Source organism: Vipera berus (assembly GCF_964194415.1).
Source record: "Vipera berus genome assembly, chromosome: 3".
Lineage (NCBI taxonomy): Eukaryota > Metazoa > Chordata > Lepidosauria > Squamata > Viperidae > Vipera > Vipera berus.
The window spans coordinates 173,774,605-173,794,354 of record NC_138204.1 but is presented as its reverse complement, the minus strand read 5'-3'; the positions used below and the strand labels follow the sequence as shown (position 1 = coordinate 173,794,354).

The 19,750-nt window shown below is 37.6% G+C and overlaps 1 protein-coding gene across 3 annotated transcripts in view; it reads left to right on the top strand.

Moving 5' to 3' along the window:
* Positions 1 to 17,147, top strand: part of NOL4 (nucleolar protein 4) — a gene marked incomplete at both ends in the record, with an annotated part of 145,519 nt that extends 128,372 nt beyond the window's left edge. For 2 of the 3 annotated variants that reach the window (XM_081323498.1, XM_081323497.1), the window contains 3 exons: positions 3,759 to 3,875; positions 9,813 to 9,993; positions 16,954 to 17,147. In XM_081323498.1, the coding sequence (XP_081179624.1) occupies positions 3,759 to 3,875; positions 9,813 to 9,993; positions 16,954 to 17,147 (492 nt within the window). The remainder of the gene's footprint in view (positions 1 to 3,758; positions 3,876 to 9,812; positions 9,994 to 16,953) is intronic. The other variant, XM_081323499.1, reaches the window with a different exon arrangement.
* Between the last annotated feature and the right edge of the window lie 2,603 nt (positions 17,148 to 19,750).

Genomic DNA, 19,750 nt, shown 5'->3' with positions numbered 1-19,750 from the left:
CATGGACCAATAACTGCCTTAAATGTAATTATTGTAATCTAAACCTGTTCATTTGTCGTTTTTTATGTTTGGAAAAGATACTGTAGATATTTATTATATTTGTAGATAATATATAAGTATAATGCATAATATTATAATTAATTAATTATAATTATTATATTACATTTGTGTCTGTGTGTTGTTCATAGATCTTTAAATTTGACTAAGTAATGGATTTCTCAGTGTAAGAGTTTGGATATTATCACTGGTCCTATGATATATGCAATTTTTGAAAATTCAATGGATTTTTGACAGAATATTGTACTTGTGCAGATATATGCAGTGCTAAAAAGTCATCACAAATTTCAATTAGTTTAATCTAACAGAAATAACAGATTTTGAGGTCAAGTAATTTATCAGGACAGTCATTTAAAAGTATGAAAGAAAGCTTGCCTTCCTAGTATTTTATGGCTTGCACATGGACTTTATTCAAATAAGGTAGTAATACATGAGATGAACATATATAGTGCTAAATTGTTAATTTATTAATATTTCCACCAACATTCATAATCTTCAATCATTAATATCAAAAGTAATAACACCAAAGTAAAAATCTTAATGCAGTATCAAATCTTGAACTTTTAAAAGGTAATAGTTACTTGATTAAGGTTATTGTCCCTGATACTGAAAGTTCAGCTGTCAAGATCATTATTAATTTATATAGGAAGAAAATGATCCAATAAGAACCTGAATGACTTATAATGTTCAGTGAAGGCCTACCTGTTTATATAATCATAGAAATTTAGTGAAGTGAATTCTTCTATTTTAGAAAGGTACAAAATACAGAATAGTATAGTTTTATTTTTCTAAATAAATTTTACTTTTTTGTAGCTCCTTATTTCCAGAATACTATATGTTTTCTCCAGGTTTTTCAATTCTCTATATTTTGTAAATGTTGAATCTTATGCAAACATCTAGGAGTGTCTGAATGTGAGTGAGAGTGTGTGCATGTGTTTATATGCAGAATATTTTCAAGTGAATAAGAGTAATTTACTTTTGAATGACTTTCTCCTGTGGACTATAGTTGACTTTTCCATTACCAAACATCTGCCTGTTTTTAAACAATAAACCTTTAAAAATAATAAAATAAAATGAGTGTGTATGTAATAGAAAGTTCTTAAGTAAGATTATGCAAATTTCATGGACTGGGGAAGACAAACTTTCAAATAACTCCAGAGTGTTATCCATTCTCTTCTAGACCATACCAAATCTTGTATGTTATTTTCCTTTGAAATAGAAAAAGTTCAAGATGGTATTCCTAATGACAGGAATGGGTAATTTCTGGGCTTGTTACTCTAATTCAGACATGTCAAACACAAGGCCCGGGGGCCGGATCCGACCCGCGAAGTGGTTTCATGTGGCCTGCGAAGCCATTCTGGAAACAGTGAGGGAACGGCCCCCACTGCCTTGGCCCTTGCCCAGAGACCCTCCTCCTGCCAGAGACCCTCAGATCTGTCCCACTCCTGCCCAGGCCCCCATAGGCACCCTTGATGTGAACGATGTAGAGCTGGCCACGCCCACCCAGTAGGCCATACACACTCTAGCCACGCCCACCCAGTAGGCCATACGCACTCTAGCCATGCCCACCCAGTAGGCCATACGCACTCTAGCCACGCCCACCCAGTAGGACATGCCCACCCAGTAGGCCACGCCCACCCAGCCCCTTGATGGCAACTGCAGTACTGATGCGGCCCTCAATGAAATTGAGTTTGACACCCCTGCTCTAATTGAAAGCATTTATTTCTAGAAACTGTCAAACCATTCCTAGAACAGTATGATCTGGGAGAAGAATGAAACAATTCATTCCTGAATCTGTGAGCATTGCACTTCCATACAATCATGTTATGTTTCATTTGCTGTATTTGCTATAGTAGGAATGCCTATTATTTTAAAATTTAAAGTCCAGCCCAGTCAAAGTAAGTATTTCTAAGTCCATAATTTCAGAGGGAAAACTAATTACAATGTAACTAGATGAATTTCAAGAGCACTTATCTTTGGCAGAATGGTACCCCTTATGTGGTGAAACTCATTTCTTATCTTGGAAATATGAAAATATAATCATTTTTAATAAAATCCACTGCTAGTTAGACTTTTATTTTAATCTGTTAAACTTCAGTCTTCTCTTTCCTGTTTATCCATTATATTTCAGTACTAAATTTAATTTATTATTGAATTGCCAATTTCAATATATTTAGTACTCAAATGAAATAGTTCACATTTGCAACAATTAACTAGAACCAGTAGGTTTAAGTCAGTATAGAAACAGAATCTGCATTGTTTTCATGAAGCATATAATCTCTATAAATGGGCAGCTGAAGTCCTCTTGCGGAAGTTGTAGCCCCTGTGATTCACTCCAGGAATTTAGGAGCTATTAGGGAAATCTATTATACAGAAAAAGAAAACTTTACACTATTTGATTTTTCTTAGTCACATGGATACTGAGAAGAATGGACTATTATGTTGGGAAATAAATTGCAGTATTAGTAGAGGATAGAACAGTGAGAGGGTTTTTTTTTCTTATTCTCATTGACCCTGTTTAAAATAATTGCTTCCCTGTAGCCACTTGCAATGTGCAAAGGACATCTGTGACAGATAACTTGAGTGGCATGTTGACTTATCTGTAGGAAGATTGTTAGAAGGGTGAGAATGAGGTCTGTCACTTAGCAGTTTTACCAACTCTATTGATATATGTGCATGTTTACATGTCTAACACTCAACTTATGATTTGACTCCAAATTAACTCTGGGAGTAAAAATATTACCTACATTTTGTTTGTATAGGTATTCAGTTGAGTGATTTTTTTGGAAGATGAATACATGAGTAAAATAAATTAGTTAAAATAAATGAATTTCGTTAATGATGAAAATAGTATTCCATTAATATTTGATTTTATAAAAATGTTTATGACTAATCTGTGTCAAAACTAGTAATTTACAGCTTTTGAAGATAATATTTAAAGGTCTAAGATATGTAATATAGTAGGATTACAGTTTGTCACTGTAATAAAAAAGTGTTACAAACACCTTTTTATTATTCGTTAAAGAAAGCTTAAAACCCATTGGATAAATCTGTATACAGTTTCTATATACAGTATTTCTTCAGCAAAATTAAATTGCTTGAAGATTGTGGCTGTCCCATATTTTGAAGGTTTCCATCTGCAGAACTAGCTAAAGAGAAAGGCATAAGACATAGTAGGAAAATTGTCAATTGTATTATTAATTAAACCTCGTTATATTTCAATAATACTATTAATATTTATGTAACAAACTTGTTTTAAGCCCTTTATACCTATTATCTAATTGTAATCCTTACAACAACACTGTGAGTTAGCATTGTTATTCATGTATTGCACTGAATTAGTGGAGTTGGGAGGGAGTGCCATTCCAATAATGGCAAGGGTAAGAAACTAGGGAGTTTTGAATTCAAAACTCAGTATTTTAGCCACTATTTCACCAGTGTTGATAAAATATTGAAATGTCAAGGATGCATTGTCCCTATAGTTATGTATGAGAGTCCACATGAAAATATGCAAGGAGGAAGACATATCTGAGTACAGTATCTGTGGATGAATTGCAGGTGTAATCTCCAATTTTCACTTTTCAGTTTTGACAGTCCTTATTTCTGTTGTTGTTGAAATAAATTAAGTAGTTGCCTATTGACTGCTTGTCCACATTATTTTGAATAATAATTTTTATGTTCTCTCTCTTTTTTTTCCATAGTCAAGACCCATTCCCTCACATCTTACTTCTGCAGTAGCTGAGAGTATCCTAGCTTCTGCCTGTGAAAGTGAAAGCAGAAATGCTGCAAAGCGCATGCGATTAGATCGGCAGCAGCAGGTACAGTGATGTGCATGAGAAATAGGGAACATAAGATGCATGTTCAGATGTCAGTTATCTGAACAAAAAAAAAACCCAAAATAAACATAGAATGGTAAAACTGTAAAGAAATAATAGGCAATTTTTCTCATAACTTTCTTAAAGACTATTGTTGTTGTTTTTCCAGTCAAAAGCAATATTGTATAAGTGACATAATATAATTAGAGGACTCTCAGTCTACTCATACAGTTTGAGTACCTTTTCTTTTAAAAAAAAGGCAGGAAACTTCTTCTGTTTGTATTGGAGGAAACAGGAGAGAAGTAGGAATAGGAAAATACATAGATTTCAATCAATATTTGATTTCACATGTACTCAACTGTCTATAATTAAGGCAAATTTGTAACATGACTTGGAAGCATTTTGTGAAAATTTGAAAATTTTAAAAAATGTTTATCATTGCACATTGAAAATCTCATTGTCAATATTTTATTGTAAAATAACAGACATAAATAGCTACTGTATAGCATATAAATAAGGACATCTCCATTGTTTCACTGAGAATCTTTGAAATGTCATGAGCAAAGTTGTAAAAAAGATCACATTTTTATTCTATTTAAACACAAAACTATGACACTGTAACACATGTGTAAACCTCCCCCCATTGTATATACCACTCAGACTGGCTAAAAGTAAAAGTCTAAAATCAGTTATAAAATTATCTAATAAGAGCAGGCAAAAATAACTGATAACATCTGTAAATAAAATGTTATTATATGAACATCTGTCTGGTTTTTTGAATCAGGGACTTTCAGATTTTATATACAGTCCCTGAGAAAGGTGCCTCCTATTTGTTGGCTGACATTACCACTATTGATGGAAACACAAGATGAGTCTTGTTTCCTCTTTCTCTCTCTTTTTAACCTATAGGGCTGTCTTCAGAAATGGGTTAGAATGCTTTCTGTACTGCTTGTTGAAAGGTGGATAATTAATGTATTTTTATTTGCTTTGGTTTTTAATGGAAGTTAAAGTGAGCTAATTAGTATTTTGTTTCTCTTTTCTTTAAAAATTAATAGGGAGGAGCACAATACATGATACAGAAATCACTGAATATTTAGCATCTCAGATACAAAACATTTGCCTATTTCTATGTAAGAACAAATTTAGACTCCTCAGTGTTGTCAAGATACTCTAGGCTTTGATACTGTGTTCATGTGAACAATTAAACTGTGAATACTTCACAACTGATTATACCCAGAACTCACATAAACACAGCTTTTCTTTGCTATTCTTTTAGAAAGTACAATCTTTTTCTGTCTGTGCTGACATTATACTTTAAGAAATCTCATTAAGGTTAAGACTTTCTAATCATTTTTTTTAAAAATGCAAGCTAGTAAAACAACATATGTGCTTCATTTTACTCTCTATCTGCTATCTCTGATACAATGAAGAGAAAATGAATATATTTATTAATATATGTATATGACTATATAAAGCTGCCAACCTAGCAGTTCGAAAGCACGTAAAAATGCAAGTAGAAAAATAGGGACCACTACGGTGGGAAGGTAACAGCGTTCCGTGCACCTTTGGCGTCTAGTCATGCCGGCCACATGACCATGGAGACGTCCTCGGACAAACGCTGGCTCTTCGGCTTTGAAACGGAGATGAGCACCAGCCCCTAGAGTCGGAAACGACTAGCACACATGTGCGGGGGAACCTTTACCTTTACCTATATAAAGCATGGAAAATTAAAGTCACCCAAAACTTGAAACAAAGCTGTACTAATATATAATTGCATGTAGATCTTTAGCGTAACCACACTTGACAGCAATGCAAAAGCATTTTCTACCTAAGATGGCATAACTATTCACTGCTTCACTTCTCTATTCATCTCCATAATGGCCAGATTGTTTCTATGGTACAGCAATCTATGCAGACAATGACCATAATAACCTGTTCTGGCAAAGGAGCCCTCAGAGCAAGACATTTGAGCCAATTACCTATTTCTAAGAATCAGACTGACTATTCTTTTGCCATAGCTCTCCAGATTGGTGTTGGCTGCTATTCCAGAGTAGCTCTGGGAAGTGTAGAAAATGAAAACAATGCTGGTCTGCAACTCTGGAGGAGCAGGAGGTAGAGTGCCCTGATAGGTTTCCATTCCTAATTTGCTGTTTGAGAGAGAATTTGAAAGGAACAGCCCTGCTTGGAAAGCTGTTGGTAGTAAAATCAGCCTGCTTTGAAAAGGATACTGTAAAACTGGGAAAGTGCATAAAATTAACCATCTGAAATAACTTTGAGAAATCTACTAGCTATGGTCACTGTTAATGACCTCTAGGGTGAGAGGCAGCATGCTTCTAAATAACATTTGTATCACAAACATTGTAGATAACATTTGGCTTCCTGTAGACATCTGGTTGGCCAGTTTGGGAGTAGAATATTGACCTGGAGAGGTTTTTGATATGATCCAGTGGGATTACTTTCACGTTCTTGAAGACACGCCTATAATTTTGGGTTAAAAAAAGTACTCCATATATTCTTGTAGTATAAGTATTGGCTGCTATCCATACTGGAACTTTATTTTATGTAAGATGAAGCATACTGAGCTCTTCTGTTTTAGTAGCACATGATCTTGGAGGGTTAATGCATTTTTATTCAGATAATGTTCCCCGAACACTTAATGTTAATGGGATTTAATGAACCAAATCAACAGCCAAACAGCATCTTAGTCCCTGCTTAGAAATAAAATTTTCCATCTCTACTGATCGCATCAACTTTGTAACCTTATTGAAATTGAAAGAAATTCTTGGCCATTCTGATTATGCCAAAACACTCAGCTGTAATTTGAGCTTTTAAGTTTATTGCTCATAAAAATTAAACTGGGTCAGGCCCAGAAGACTTAAACCTAATAGAAAACACAACATTATGTCAAGATGGTTCTTTACTAGATTATATGCAAAAAAAAACCTGCATTGTCCAATCAGACCAAGGATACTAAGGAAAATGCTCTCAATCCCCATTTGCATAGCTGGTCACATACAGCAACTAATGGACTTGGATAAGGATGTGCCTTTCCATTTACATCAAAAGTTGCACCTCTTTAGTTCTTGGATCAGAATGAATGTGTTGCAAATTTGCCAAAAGCTTGTTGCTGTTCAGTATTTGTACTGACATTATTGCTACAAGATTCAGGATGGCTTGAGTTGCAAATTATATCATACAGATACACAGAATACCGTGTTTCCCCGATAATAAGACTGGGTCTTTTTTTTCCCCTCCAAAAGAGGCACCAGGTCTTATTGGTGTCTTTTATACTCAACTCAGGCACTGACAGCCCTGCCCAGCCAGCCCACTTCTTCTGGGGCTGAAGGAGCAGCTTCTGGCCTGCATTTTGCAGTCAGGCCTTTCTGGAAGGCCTCTGCAGCTGAGTATCGAGGTATGGATTCAATCCATAGCTCAGTTCTCGGATGCAGTGGCCTCCCGGAAAGGCCTGTGACTGAGAAATACAGGCCTGGCTGCAGAAGACTCCGCAGAAGAACTGGGCCATCGAGCAGAGGCCTGGCTGCAAGGTGAGTGGGTGCAGGATGCGTGGGCCAGCTCCACCCCCCCACCCCCACCCTAGCTTGATTTTTAGGTGTGCACCTTGCCCCCAAACTAGGGCTTATTTTGGGGGTAGGGCTTATATTAGGCCCACCCCCAAAATAAAGGTAGGGCTTATTTTCGGGGTGGGCCTTACTTTTAGGGAAACAGGGCTACTTGAATATAGGTAATATTTCATAACAAGCTTCATCTGTCTAATAACTGTAGATAATAGATCCTGTATTATACAGTATTAGCATTCCAATGATGGGTAATGATAAAATAATTTTCAAAACAGGACATTCCTGATATACTAGGCTAGGGTGTCTAAGATTATCAATCTAAATTTCAGAAATGCACAAAACATTACAATTTACCTCATACACTACCTATGCCTATTGCATTTATGTATCATAACCATTTTCAATAATCTCAGTAACAATTTATATGCAATTGTTATTGCTGCTATTATGTTGTACTCATGGTGCTACAATCTTATCTGTAATTCTATTTTAGATTGAGTGGACAGTATAGTTCATTCCCAGGCCAGTTCTATTTTTCCTGAGCAACTATTATCCCACATGAGAAGAACCAATATAAAACATTTATTCCTCATACAATCTTTTTACAGGGGTTATTGTGACAATGCAGGATATTGTGACATACAGGAAGTTCCTATACCACTCTAGATTAACTATGTGTGATTATTAAAGATTCCTCCTAAAATTGTTGCATTACAATTTGAATATTTATCTTTAACATTGCACCCACTTTTAATGGAAGTTATGCCTACTTCCTAAATTGTATGACATAGAAGTTGACTTTTAAGAACACCCAATTATTCTCTATTTTTTCTTTCTTATCAATTGTTGTCAAGTTTGGGGTGCTTTATGGCCATTGTTTGTCTTTTTGAATTATAAAGTCCCATAGCTGCTGCTGCTGCTGCTTATTGTTGTTGTTGTTTTGTGTCTGTAATCTTCAGTTAGATTTGCAGACTAAGAGTGGTGGAAATTTAACAATTGAAGTTGTAACCAAGTATATAACACTTATTAAGTTAGGGTCTAAGAAAAGAGGCAATTCCAAGCAAGGAAAGGTGATTTTTTTTTGGGTAAATTTAGGGAATTCCTGTCTGATAAATTAAATGCTTCCGGATATCACAGAAGTCCTTTAGGTATTGCTCCACCACAATTGGTATATCAAAGGGTTCTGAACAAGAGGCCTGTCTGTTTTGTCTGTTCCAAAAGCTTCTCAACTTGATAGTCCCAGTAGTTTTTACTGCATTCAAATCCAAACCTTTGGCAAGTTTCCAATGAATAATTCTGACAACTTGGGCATGACGCTGCTTGTAGTCAGTTTGTGAAATTTTGCTGCAGCCACTGATCAAATAAAATCAATTATTGTTATTATCATGGTTTGTTGAAGTCAGCCAGTTATTTAGACTGGATTTAGCATTTTTATCCATCTATTAAATCTTTCCCAAGGACACGGGGAAGGCATATGTTGGTGTTTGATGGTGTTAAAGGTTTTGTTGCAAGATGTAAGCTGTTTCAAGCTGCCTTTTCTTATTGACTGATGGTAATTTTGTCATTTTATTGATAATTTATTTTTCACAATTATTTTGTCAATTATTATTATCTTTGTTGATGTTAGTTGTATTAATTGAGATAATTTTGATTTAGATAATTGATCTAACATTAATTTTGAATGGTGTATAGCATGAGTAGGAACCTTTGTCATTTGCTATTTGGGTTGCTGGGAGTTCAGTTATGTATGGAATAATAAGAGGTCCCAAATCCCAAATTTTTTCATTCCATGCACCAGAAAGCTGAATAGTAGTCATCTTAATGTTACTTTCTGAAATATAGCCAGGGTGATCTATCATTCAGACATGAGGATGAATGCCTCTTGGTTCAGATAGAAAAGGAGTCTTGCAGTGGGTTAAATGCAATGCCTCATGATGTTTCTTTCTTCCACGTTTCTCTTCTATGATTCCATTATACAGTTCATCTTTGTATCATGATAGCAAGCCAAACAAATACCAATATCAGAATAATAATTGCCTTTTAGTTTTATCTGCAGTTTCACTTTAAACTTCCATGCTCTGAGATATCCTTCATAGAATAAAGATGGAGACTACGGATTCACGAAATTGGTCGTACATCTGACCCCTATGATAATAACAATTGCTAAAGAATATGTAGAGCTTCCTATGTTTTTTTTCCTGGCAGTTAAAATTTTTCCGTGGTTGTATTACTTTATTTTTTTTAAATTTTTTTTGAAAATAATTCATAAAAGCTCTATCATGTAACAGTATGATGTCTTATACTTTTTATGAAACATATGCTCCTCTAACTCGGCACTGTTCATCGGGCATTGTTCTTCCAGGATGAGACTGCTTCAGCTGACAAACCATTTAAACAGGAACCAACCCAGGTCACATATTCAACATCAGCTGTTTCCAGTACACAGGAGGTACTGTACATCAATGGAAATGGGACCTACAGTTATCATAGTTACAGAGGGTTAGGAGGAGGTCTGTTAAATCTCAGTGATGCCTCTACTAGTGGTGAGTGTTTTTGCACTTTTGCACATACATTTGCGTGCATGCATATCCATCCTGTTTGAAAAATTGCTTCCTCATTTATTTCAGAATAAAAATTAGCCAAACTATTCAGTTGTTCCAGACTTAAATTATGGGCTAGCAGCGTTCCTCAAGAATGAGAAAGTGGAACTCCCTTTCCTTCATCCAGTCAGTGCCCTGAGATTCTGTTTATGCTGATGACAGCAGTTTTCCAATGCAGTTCTCGAATAATCAATGTCTTCTGACAAATCATCAGTGAATATCCTGAATCTGGACAGTTAGAATACTGAGTTATTACTTCATAGTATTATAAATATTTGTTAAAATGATTGAAAGCAAAATACAGTCCAAAACGATTGAAATTGTTAAATAGTTCCTTTAACCTACTTTTCATAATTCTATTAGATGATTGGGGGCATAACAGCATAATCTGCTTAGCATTTGAAAGAATAATTCCTCCGCCAGTATGAAAGCTGAATGTATCCCTGCTTGTGAACTGCTCAGAGTTTTCTCTGTGAGAGATGATTTTCAAGAAAAGTGGAGAACATTTCCCTCAATTAATGATGTAGTTTCCAGTACTTTAGAACTGGCCAATGTTAATTGCAGTACCTCCCCCTCCCATTCATATCTCGAGACAGTGTTCTATTTTTTAAAAAATTATTATCTGTACTAATATAAGAGGTACTACTTTTTAACCACTTAGAGATAATTAAATTTGCTAGGACTTAATGTCTTGGATAGGCTATTGCAGGGCTGTCAAACTCAATTTCACTGTGGACCGCATCAGCATTGTGGTTGCCTTCGGGGGCCACATGGGTGTGGCTGGGGTAGGTTCAGCCTACTGGGTGGGCGTGGCCAGCTCGACATCACTCACATCAGGGGCACCTGTGTGGGCCTGGGCAGGACTGGGGCAGATCTGAGGGTCTCTGGCAGAGGGGGGGATGGGACCGGAGCAAGCGCCAGGGCATGGTCCACTGGAGGATCCTCACTGTCCCTCTCAGGCTGTGCAGGGAGGCCCTGAATGGTGGCACGGACTGCCCGGAGCCCTAGGCAGCGGAGGTCAAGCACCAGCCCGGCCCTTGAGCTCTCATGGCACTGGGACCTCACAGCATTGCCTAGCCCAGCTGTACTTCTCCGAGGGGGCGGCCAGCTGCGTTTACTTCCTCCTCAAGGCTGCTGCTGCTGTGCTCGCTCTCCTTGACCAGGTTGCTCATGGTGCAGGAGGACAAAGTGAGTGGGTCAGAGGGAAGCCCACTCCCTTTCCATGTGAGGAGACCTGGCTTTGTAACCAAAGCATCCTCAGCAATAGGATGGGAAACCACCAAGAGATGGCAAAAGGGCAACAGGGCTGCTGGTGACCAAGTGCTAAGGTAGGACTTCCCTCAGGCCCTCCCTCCATCTCATTCCAATTTCCTTCCTTCCTTCCTTCCTTCCTTCCTTCCTTCCTTCCTTCCTTCCTTCCTTCCTTCCTTCCTCCCTTCCTTCCTTTCTCCCTCCCTCCCTCCCTCCCTCCCTCCCTCTCTCTGTGCCTAGGAAGGGATGAGGGGAGGGGGAGAGGTTGGCAGCACTTCTCTCAAAGAATAACAGAGTTGGAAGAGACTTTTGAGGTCTTCTAGTCCAATTCCTGCTCAAGCAGGGGACCTATACCATTCCAGACAGTGGAATATCCAATCTCTTCTTAAAAGCTTACAGTAATGGAGCAGCCAGAACTTCTGAAAGCAAGCCTTTTCACTGGATAGTTGTTTTCACAAGTCCTTAGTTCTAGGCTGGTTTTCTTCTTAATTAGTTTCCATCTATTATTGCCTTCTGATGCTTTGGAAAATAGGTTGACCCCTTCTTCTCTGTGGCAGCCCATCAAATATTGGAACACTGCTATCATGTCACCACCTCTAGTCCTTTACACTAAGCTAAAGGTAAAGGTAAAGGTAAAGGTTCCCCCGCACATGCGTGCTAGTCGTTTCTGACTCTAGGGGCCGGTGCTCATCTCCGTTTCAAAGCCGAAGAGCCAGCGCTTGTCCGAGGACGTCTCCGTGGTCATGTGGCCGGCATGACTAGACGCCAAAGGCGCACGGAACGCTGTTACCTTCCCACCGTAGTGGTCCCTATTTTTCTACTTGCATTTTTACGTGCTTTCGAACTGCTAGGTTGGCAGAAGCTGGGACAAGTAACAGGAGCTCACTCTGTTACGCGGCACTCGGGATTCGACCCGCCAAACTGCTGACCTTCTGATCGACAAGCTCAGCGTCCTAACCCACTGAGCCACCGCGTCCCTTTACACTAAGCTACACATACCCAATTCCCACAAACATTTATCATATGTTTTAGCTCCAGCCCCCTAATCATCTTTGTTTACCATCCATTTAGACCAGATGGTCCCCCTGGTTTGGTTTATAGAACAGTGGCCACGAGCAGAGGGTTCTCAGAGACAGCACCCCAATTATAGAACTTTCTCCCAAGGAAAATATGAACAGTGCATCCCTCACCCATTTCGAGGCAACTCCAAACACACTGTTCAGCCAGGCATATGTAGAACAACACATTTTATGGTCAAACAGCACTAAGTAAATCATTACTAATATTTTTCTTTTTAAAAATACACACTTTTAATATTGTTTTAAGCAGTGCCGGTGATGCTTTACAATAGCTGTCTTTGAGAGTTTTCTTGTAAACCACCCTGGATTTCTCTGAAACATTTAATTTTGAATTAGACATTGATTTAATAAATTAGGCAGAAGAAACAAATGTTTAAATACATCTAAATCCCACAGACCTACTGCCTCCTAGGCACATATTGCAGAGAAAATAAGGCATTCCATTGCTAGCCAGCATAGCCACAGGATGATGGGAACTGTGGTCCCTGACACCCAAAAGGCATTAGTTTAGGTAAGGCTGGATTAAATTATAAAAGAACAAATGAGAGGAAGTAGAAGCAAGAAACACTTTCCAAGGTCTCCGACAAAATAATTGGTGGGGGGGCAGTTGACTTGGCCTTTTAATTTCTACTCACGCCAATTCCTCTTAACTTCCCATTCAATCCAAAGAATTCTATTATCGGCTGGATTTTAGGGAGGGGAGGTGGCAAGAATAGACCACAAAGCCAATCTGTGAGTTTGCTCTCTCACCTGCCTGTACACCACCTCTCTGATTCAGTGTGTGTGTGTGTGTGTGTGTGTGAGAGAGAGAGAGAGAGAGAGAGATCCTCTTTTTCTAAGTTTGCTTACTCTGTTTGCAATGCTCCCGTTCCCCACACTTTCGCTTCCCTGCTGGCTCAATTCTCTCTCTCTCTCTCTCTCTCTCTCTCTCTCTCTCTCTCTCTCTCTCTCTCTCTCTCTCTCTCTCTCTCTCTCTCTCTCTCTCTCTCTCTCTCTCTCTCTCTCACACACACACACACACACACACACACACACATACACACACAAATTCTCCCTGCTTTCTCCCCCTTCTCACTCTTTTCCTCCAGCTGCACCTGAACAGAGTGGTAGGAGGTTGAAAAAAGGGGGGGAGAAAGGGGGAAGCTCCCCTTTTTTGTAACACCTCGGCTTCCTTCTCCTTCTCCTCTTTCCCTCCTCTTTCCCTCCTGTTTCTCTCTCTCTCTCTCTCCCTCTCTCTCCCTCCCTCCCTCTCTCTCTCTCTCTCTCTCTCTCTCTCTCTCTCTCTCTCTCACACACACACACACACACACTCACACAAACACACAAAGAGAGAGAGAGAGAGAGAGAGAGAGAGAGAGAGAAACCCACCCTTCCTGCTTTCTCCTTCTCACCCTTTCTCTCCAGCCACCACAGAGGCTCACATGTTGCCAGCCACCAACAGTTCCAGGCTGCGGCTCTACATCTGGTATGAGTGCTGCGTTCCCCTCTCTGACCCTACCACGTGGCAGAGAGGGTGAGTGGGAGCCAGCTGATGCTCGGCTTGTGCCACCGCACACTCCCATCTCCCTGCCTTTCATCCCACAGGCCAGGCATGTCCTGGGGTGCTAGGCTTACAGAACACCATGGCCCAAGCGAGGAAAAGCGTGGCCCAGCAAAGCGGGGCGTGGCCGGGCATGATGGGGTTAGGCTGGGAGGGGCAGGCAGGGTGAGGCAAATGAGCTGCAGCTGCTGCTGCATACCACCAGCCCCCGAGTACACCAAGGGCACCCAGCCGGGTTGGAGTGAGCCAGGGTTGGGGCAGTGGGGGCTGATCCCTTGCCATTACTGGGACAGCCACGAGGGCCAAATTTGGGCCCTCCGTGGGCAGGATTCGGCCTGTGGGCCTTGTCTTTGACATGCCTGGGCTATTGAACCAAACTGGTGTCTAATACTAGTTGCTGGATTGAAAGAATAACTCAGACATGGCTGCTCCTAATCTGTCTGTGCTTTTTCAGTAAAATAAGCATGTATCTTATTCTGACTTGCATTTTAGAATTCTAAGTAATTGATGATGCCAACCAGTAATTTATGGAGCAATAACTACCTCCTGTTAAATCTTGCAAATCATTTGTCCAGCAGTGTGCTTAATGTCAGATTTACTCAGCAGCTAATATGATAAATGAATTTCTAGCTCTTGGAGAGGATTCACAGTGCTTGTAGCATTTTGAATGATTTAGTTAAAACAAGAACTATTTCACTTCCAAACATATGTGATGTCTCTGTAACTCCAATGAATCCATAAAACATAGGCAGTAACTACTTGCAATATAAATGACTAAGTTACCTCAATGATGGCAAGGGAAATAAAATTCCTTGAGCACTGAAAAGGATGTGATGGAGAAGATTTCTTACTTAAACATCAGATATAATTTGCTACTCTAGATGAAGTTGGACTTCTGCACACAGAAGAGAAAGAGAGAAGAAAATGATGGCTTTTAAGTCTTAAAGCAGCCCTGTGAATTTTTGGTATTTGTTCCTAATAGTAACATGTGGGTCTGCCTGCATAGCCTCTACAAATTAATCAAGTATTAAGTATAAATCCAAATATAGAGAAAATTATGCCTATGGAACTTCCTCCATTGTGTTAAGTGGTGCTTATTTATGTTTGACTTGAATATGGAGTTACACAATGTACTACTTGGCCTCTCAGTAGCTTTTGAAACCATTGACCATGGTATCCTTCTAGGGCATTTGGAGAGGAAAATTGAAATATATCCAATTTTTATTGTTTAGCAAACTTGTTATCTTTAAAAAAGAGTATAGCTTGATTTGCTTATTAGGTTATATATAAAATTGAAAATTTCACATTCACATAAATAGATTTTCAGATCAAATGAAATACTCATTATTTTTATAGACCAACTAAATGGATATACAAGTTTGCTGAGAATCTCTTCATTTTTGTCTAAGAAAATGGACAAAGGATTAATTTTGAAAACAGATGAAATCATCACCTTGTAGTAAAGATTAGGCATCCTAATTTTCCATTATGCACTGCATTAACCTTGGTTGCCACATGAAATGTTATCTAATTATTTTCAGAATCTGAACAATTATCTATCAGCAAGTTCAACTTCTTAAGGCAAAGCTTTTATATTCTTCCACATATTTATTTCTTAATATCATATTTGTATTTTCAAACATGGATTATATTATTTTACAGCTTAATCACTTTTATGTGTTGGTCAAAAAGAAAAAAATTAGGAAACATTCCACAATCTCACACCCACCCCACCTCCAATATTTGCATTTTAGGAAAAAAGCAGAACTTCCTCTCAAATGGCCTTGGATCAAATAGGGAAAAAAAAGATAGGTTTTTTTTTCTTGATTTTTCAGGATTATTATTATTATTATTATTGGCTTTCACTTTGGTACATTCAGTGGATGATATGGTTCCCAGAGAGTAAACAGTTGTTGGCTTCCAACTGTTTGCAACTTCATTCCCAGTGTAATTTTTGAAACTAGAACACAGCTTTCCATAAAGTACTCCTGTGATTCAAGTCCAGTAGGCAAAAGAGTAATCAATTGATTTGTCACTACTGATGATTCAGCAGCATAGAGTGTGCTGACAGAGCTGTAAAATTGAATCTAGTTTGGTAAGAATGTAAAAGCTAAGTGACATAATGTATGAATAAGCTATTCTCAGTTTATCTGTGCACTTGGCATACTCCAGATTTATCAAAGAAAGTTGTTTTCAGAAAATCAGAGGCCAGTCAGTCTGTTATCAGTTATGAACAAATTCTAGAACAGACTATTAAGCAGCTGACTTGATTGCAGCTAGAAAATTATTAACCGGTTGCTAGACTTCACTATGGATTTAGTGAGGGTATATTATTGCCAGACCATCAATCTCTTTTTGCTTGGAGTCACTAGTTTGGGAGAAAATACAAGCACCAGTATATACTGATTTACATTAAACAATCCTTGTGGACAAGATGGTAAAGTGTGGTTTGGATATTTTGACTATTACAAGGAACAAAAGCAGCCATTTCCAATGTGTATTCAATAGGAATTCTATGTCAAGTAAAGACTGTGTTTTAGGCTCAGAAATAAATTACCTGGGCAACAGTTGTGTAGATGTATTGCTTAATTTAATTGTTAAATTTACATTTATCAAAAAAGCAGTAGTCCAGTATAGAAGATAGAAAAAGCAGCTTCAATATCCTTATTAGATGAAAAAATGAATATAAATTTAATAGTCATTATGCTTAAGGGCACAACAGCAAGCCAAAATAATAGGGGAAAATTGAACAGATATATGGAAAAAATTACTTTTTAGTAAAAAAAAGGTAAAGGTTTCTCTGTCCAGCCCTCTCCTTAAATATGACTATAGGATAAACAGATGAAATTTTCGTTTGGGACCTGTATGAATGGAAAGCCATCTCATCAGGCTATGGAAGGATAATATAGCAACATCCTACGTTGCATACCCTTCACTGAACAGGAAGTTTAATTAGTTTGCCAAAAACCTTTCAAGTTTGTGAATCTATGAAGATATATTGATATTTCATTCATTTTTAATTCTCTTTCTCAGGTCCAACTGATCTCAGTATGAAGAGGCAGCTAGCAAGCACTTCTGGGTCTTCTAGCAATGCCAGCTCTAGACCTCAGCTGAGTCCAACTGAAATTAATGCAGTACGGCAACTGGTTGCAGGATACAGAGAATCAGCAGCATTTTTATTACGTTCTGCAGATGAACTGGAAAACCTTATTTTGCAGCAGAACTGAGACACATTATTATCTTGATGATCTAGTTTCATCATAGAATTTCCACTGATGACATTTTGATATTTCAGAGCAAATCTTTTCATGTGCCGCAGTCTTGTTGACAAGTTAATTTCCATTATGCCACACTGTTCTCAGTGTACTCGGTGTATTATGATTCTCCAAGCAAACTTGGATCTCTGACATTTTTAAGATCCTTTATAATACCAATTTGGTTTGTTTTCATGTATCAGCATCAATAGCAAAAAAGTGAGTAGAAGTGTCAACTCATTCTAACATGGACAGAAACAACAGATTTATACTGGGGTTTCAAATTTGATTCAGAATCCAAGTGCAATATTAATGGAATGTGCTACTGACTCAGTGGACTCAAAGCTGCATTATATGGCAAAATGTTGCCAAATGCCCTGGTATTGACAGGATGTAATTGCAATGAAAAAGATCTTGTATTTTAAATAAAATGTAATTTTTATAGGAAAAAAACAAGAAAAAAGGCAGGTTCACATTCTAAATTGATCATTTTTACTTTGGTAAATTTTTCACTGATTTTTCAAATGAAGTTTTGAGGAGCTGTTGTTAAGTCCTCCTCAGTGAAATTTTAATCCTCTATCCAATTCACCTCTGTCGTCAAGGCATATTTTTCATGTAGAGCAGGCCATTCCCTTGTAGTTTCCTATCAAATATTTGTGGACTTACTTCTGCAGGAAGCAGACTTTTCTGAACCCATAGATTTTTGTTTCTGTTTCATAATGAGTTGCAACTTATTAGTAATTGATGAAGATGCGAGAGATATTTTTTAAAAAAACATATCATTTATTTTGTTTTTAAAAGGATTTCCTACAAGCCAGCTCATTTAACTCCAGGATTGCTGCTGCTGTCTTGTACAAATCCTACTTGTAGTGAATGGATGTAGATGACTGAATGTGAAGAGGTTGCAAGTGACAATCGGAAAATTTGCACTCTTGTGTATATTTCTTTTCTGTCTTTCTTAATGAATACATAACTGAAAAGGGCCATTGACACTTCTGATGTGATTTTATAGTGCTTATGCTAAACTAAAAATTGTACAAATGGTAAACGATAAAGCTGCCATTTAAGTAAAATTCACTTCCCTTGAATTTCCCCTCCCCCATCCCGTTCCCATTTCTTACTTTAGGATGTCAAATACACATCAGTGGTGTTTGCTGTGTGCTAAGGAAAGCTTATTTTTATGTATTTAGAGAGAAGTATTTTACTTCGGGCTTATGTAATATTTGTTTCGTTGATTAGGTTTTGTTAAATAACAAGCTCCTTGTGCATTCCTAAATTTGCCTTATTTTTGTGTACAATTTTTTATGTATTTGGTTTTTCAACAATGAGTTTAAGGCATCCAGTGATATTTTCTATCTACTTGTTACATATAGTTTTTCAAGTAATGACTGTGATTGTGACAAAGTAATGTGCACTTTTCTCTTGTAACTGGACATTGCTATGCTTTTTCCCTTTAGTGTTTTTAGAATTACTGTTGCATACAGTTATGTTTTAAAAAGACAACTTTTGTGATACTGTTGGTGAATATCAGTGTGAAAAAGCCTATTGAAATGAGTGTTTTGGAGATACCTAAGTACACAAGCTGTTAAGTTGTAGACTCAATTGTACACAAATTTAAATGAAATTTTTAAAAAATGAGGGCTGGGAGAACTATCTTCAGTTTTGTTTGGGTGAATAAACATCTGTGTTTCAATGCATGCTTGTGAAACAGTGTTTGACATAAAATTTTGTCTTTTCTCTCAGGGCAATTTAAATCCAAATTATATAAAAAATAAAATATTCATCTGAACATAAAGATGGTTTATATAATCAAATAGAAGCATGCTTTGCATACATTTTGCTGGTGTCATTGCCTAGATTTCAGTGAAATTGTCACTGTTTAATTTGCCTATGGAACTTTTTTTTAACTTAGTATATATCACAAATAGGTGGTGAAGATTTGTAGAATCCCAAGGAAAAGTCCTAATCTCTGCAGTGCTGCAGACACACTGGGGCTAGTGGTGGGATTTAAACTTTGAAACTCTGCTAGTAAGGTAATAATCACTATTTTAAAAGAAACAAAAAATACTTATTGAATGAATATTATGTGTCCCCAAATAAATGCTGACAGGAAAGGAGAGGAAAATTACAACGTGTTATGTGTGTTAACAGGTTAAATTATGACAGTGCATTAGAAATTGTGGATACTATCCATTCCTCTGGGCATGTCAAAAGACACATGTAGAAGATTGGCTAAGAAATATACATATTTTTCCCACTGTCTTAGCCTCTACTGCATGTGGCTGTGTTGTATTGTGCTAAAATAACAATGACCATTCATGATAAACCAGTTTCTTTAGATCTTATCTACATGCATCCAGCCACATTCTGGTCATGCTTAAGTCTCTGGCACAAGAGAAGTAATATCAAAAAATGGTTTGCAGAGAAGTAGACCACAAATATATTATCAATGCATGGGATGGTCCCATTACAGTAAGACTTTCAAAAAGATGGACAGCCAAACAAATATAAATAAGTTATAAAGTCCCAGAAGATTACAGTTTTTTTCTTGGCATCCAGTTCTACATGAAGGTTTC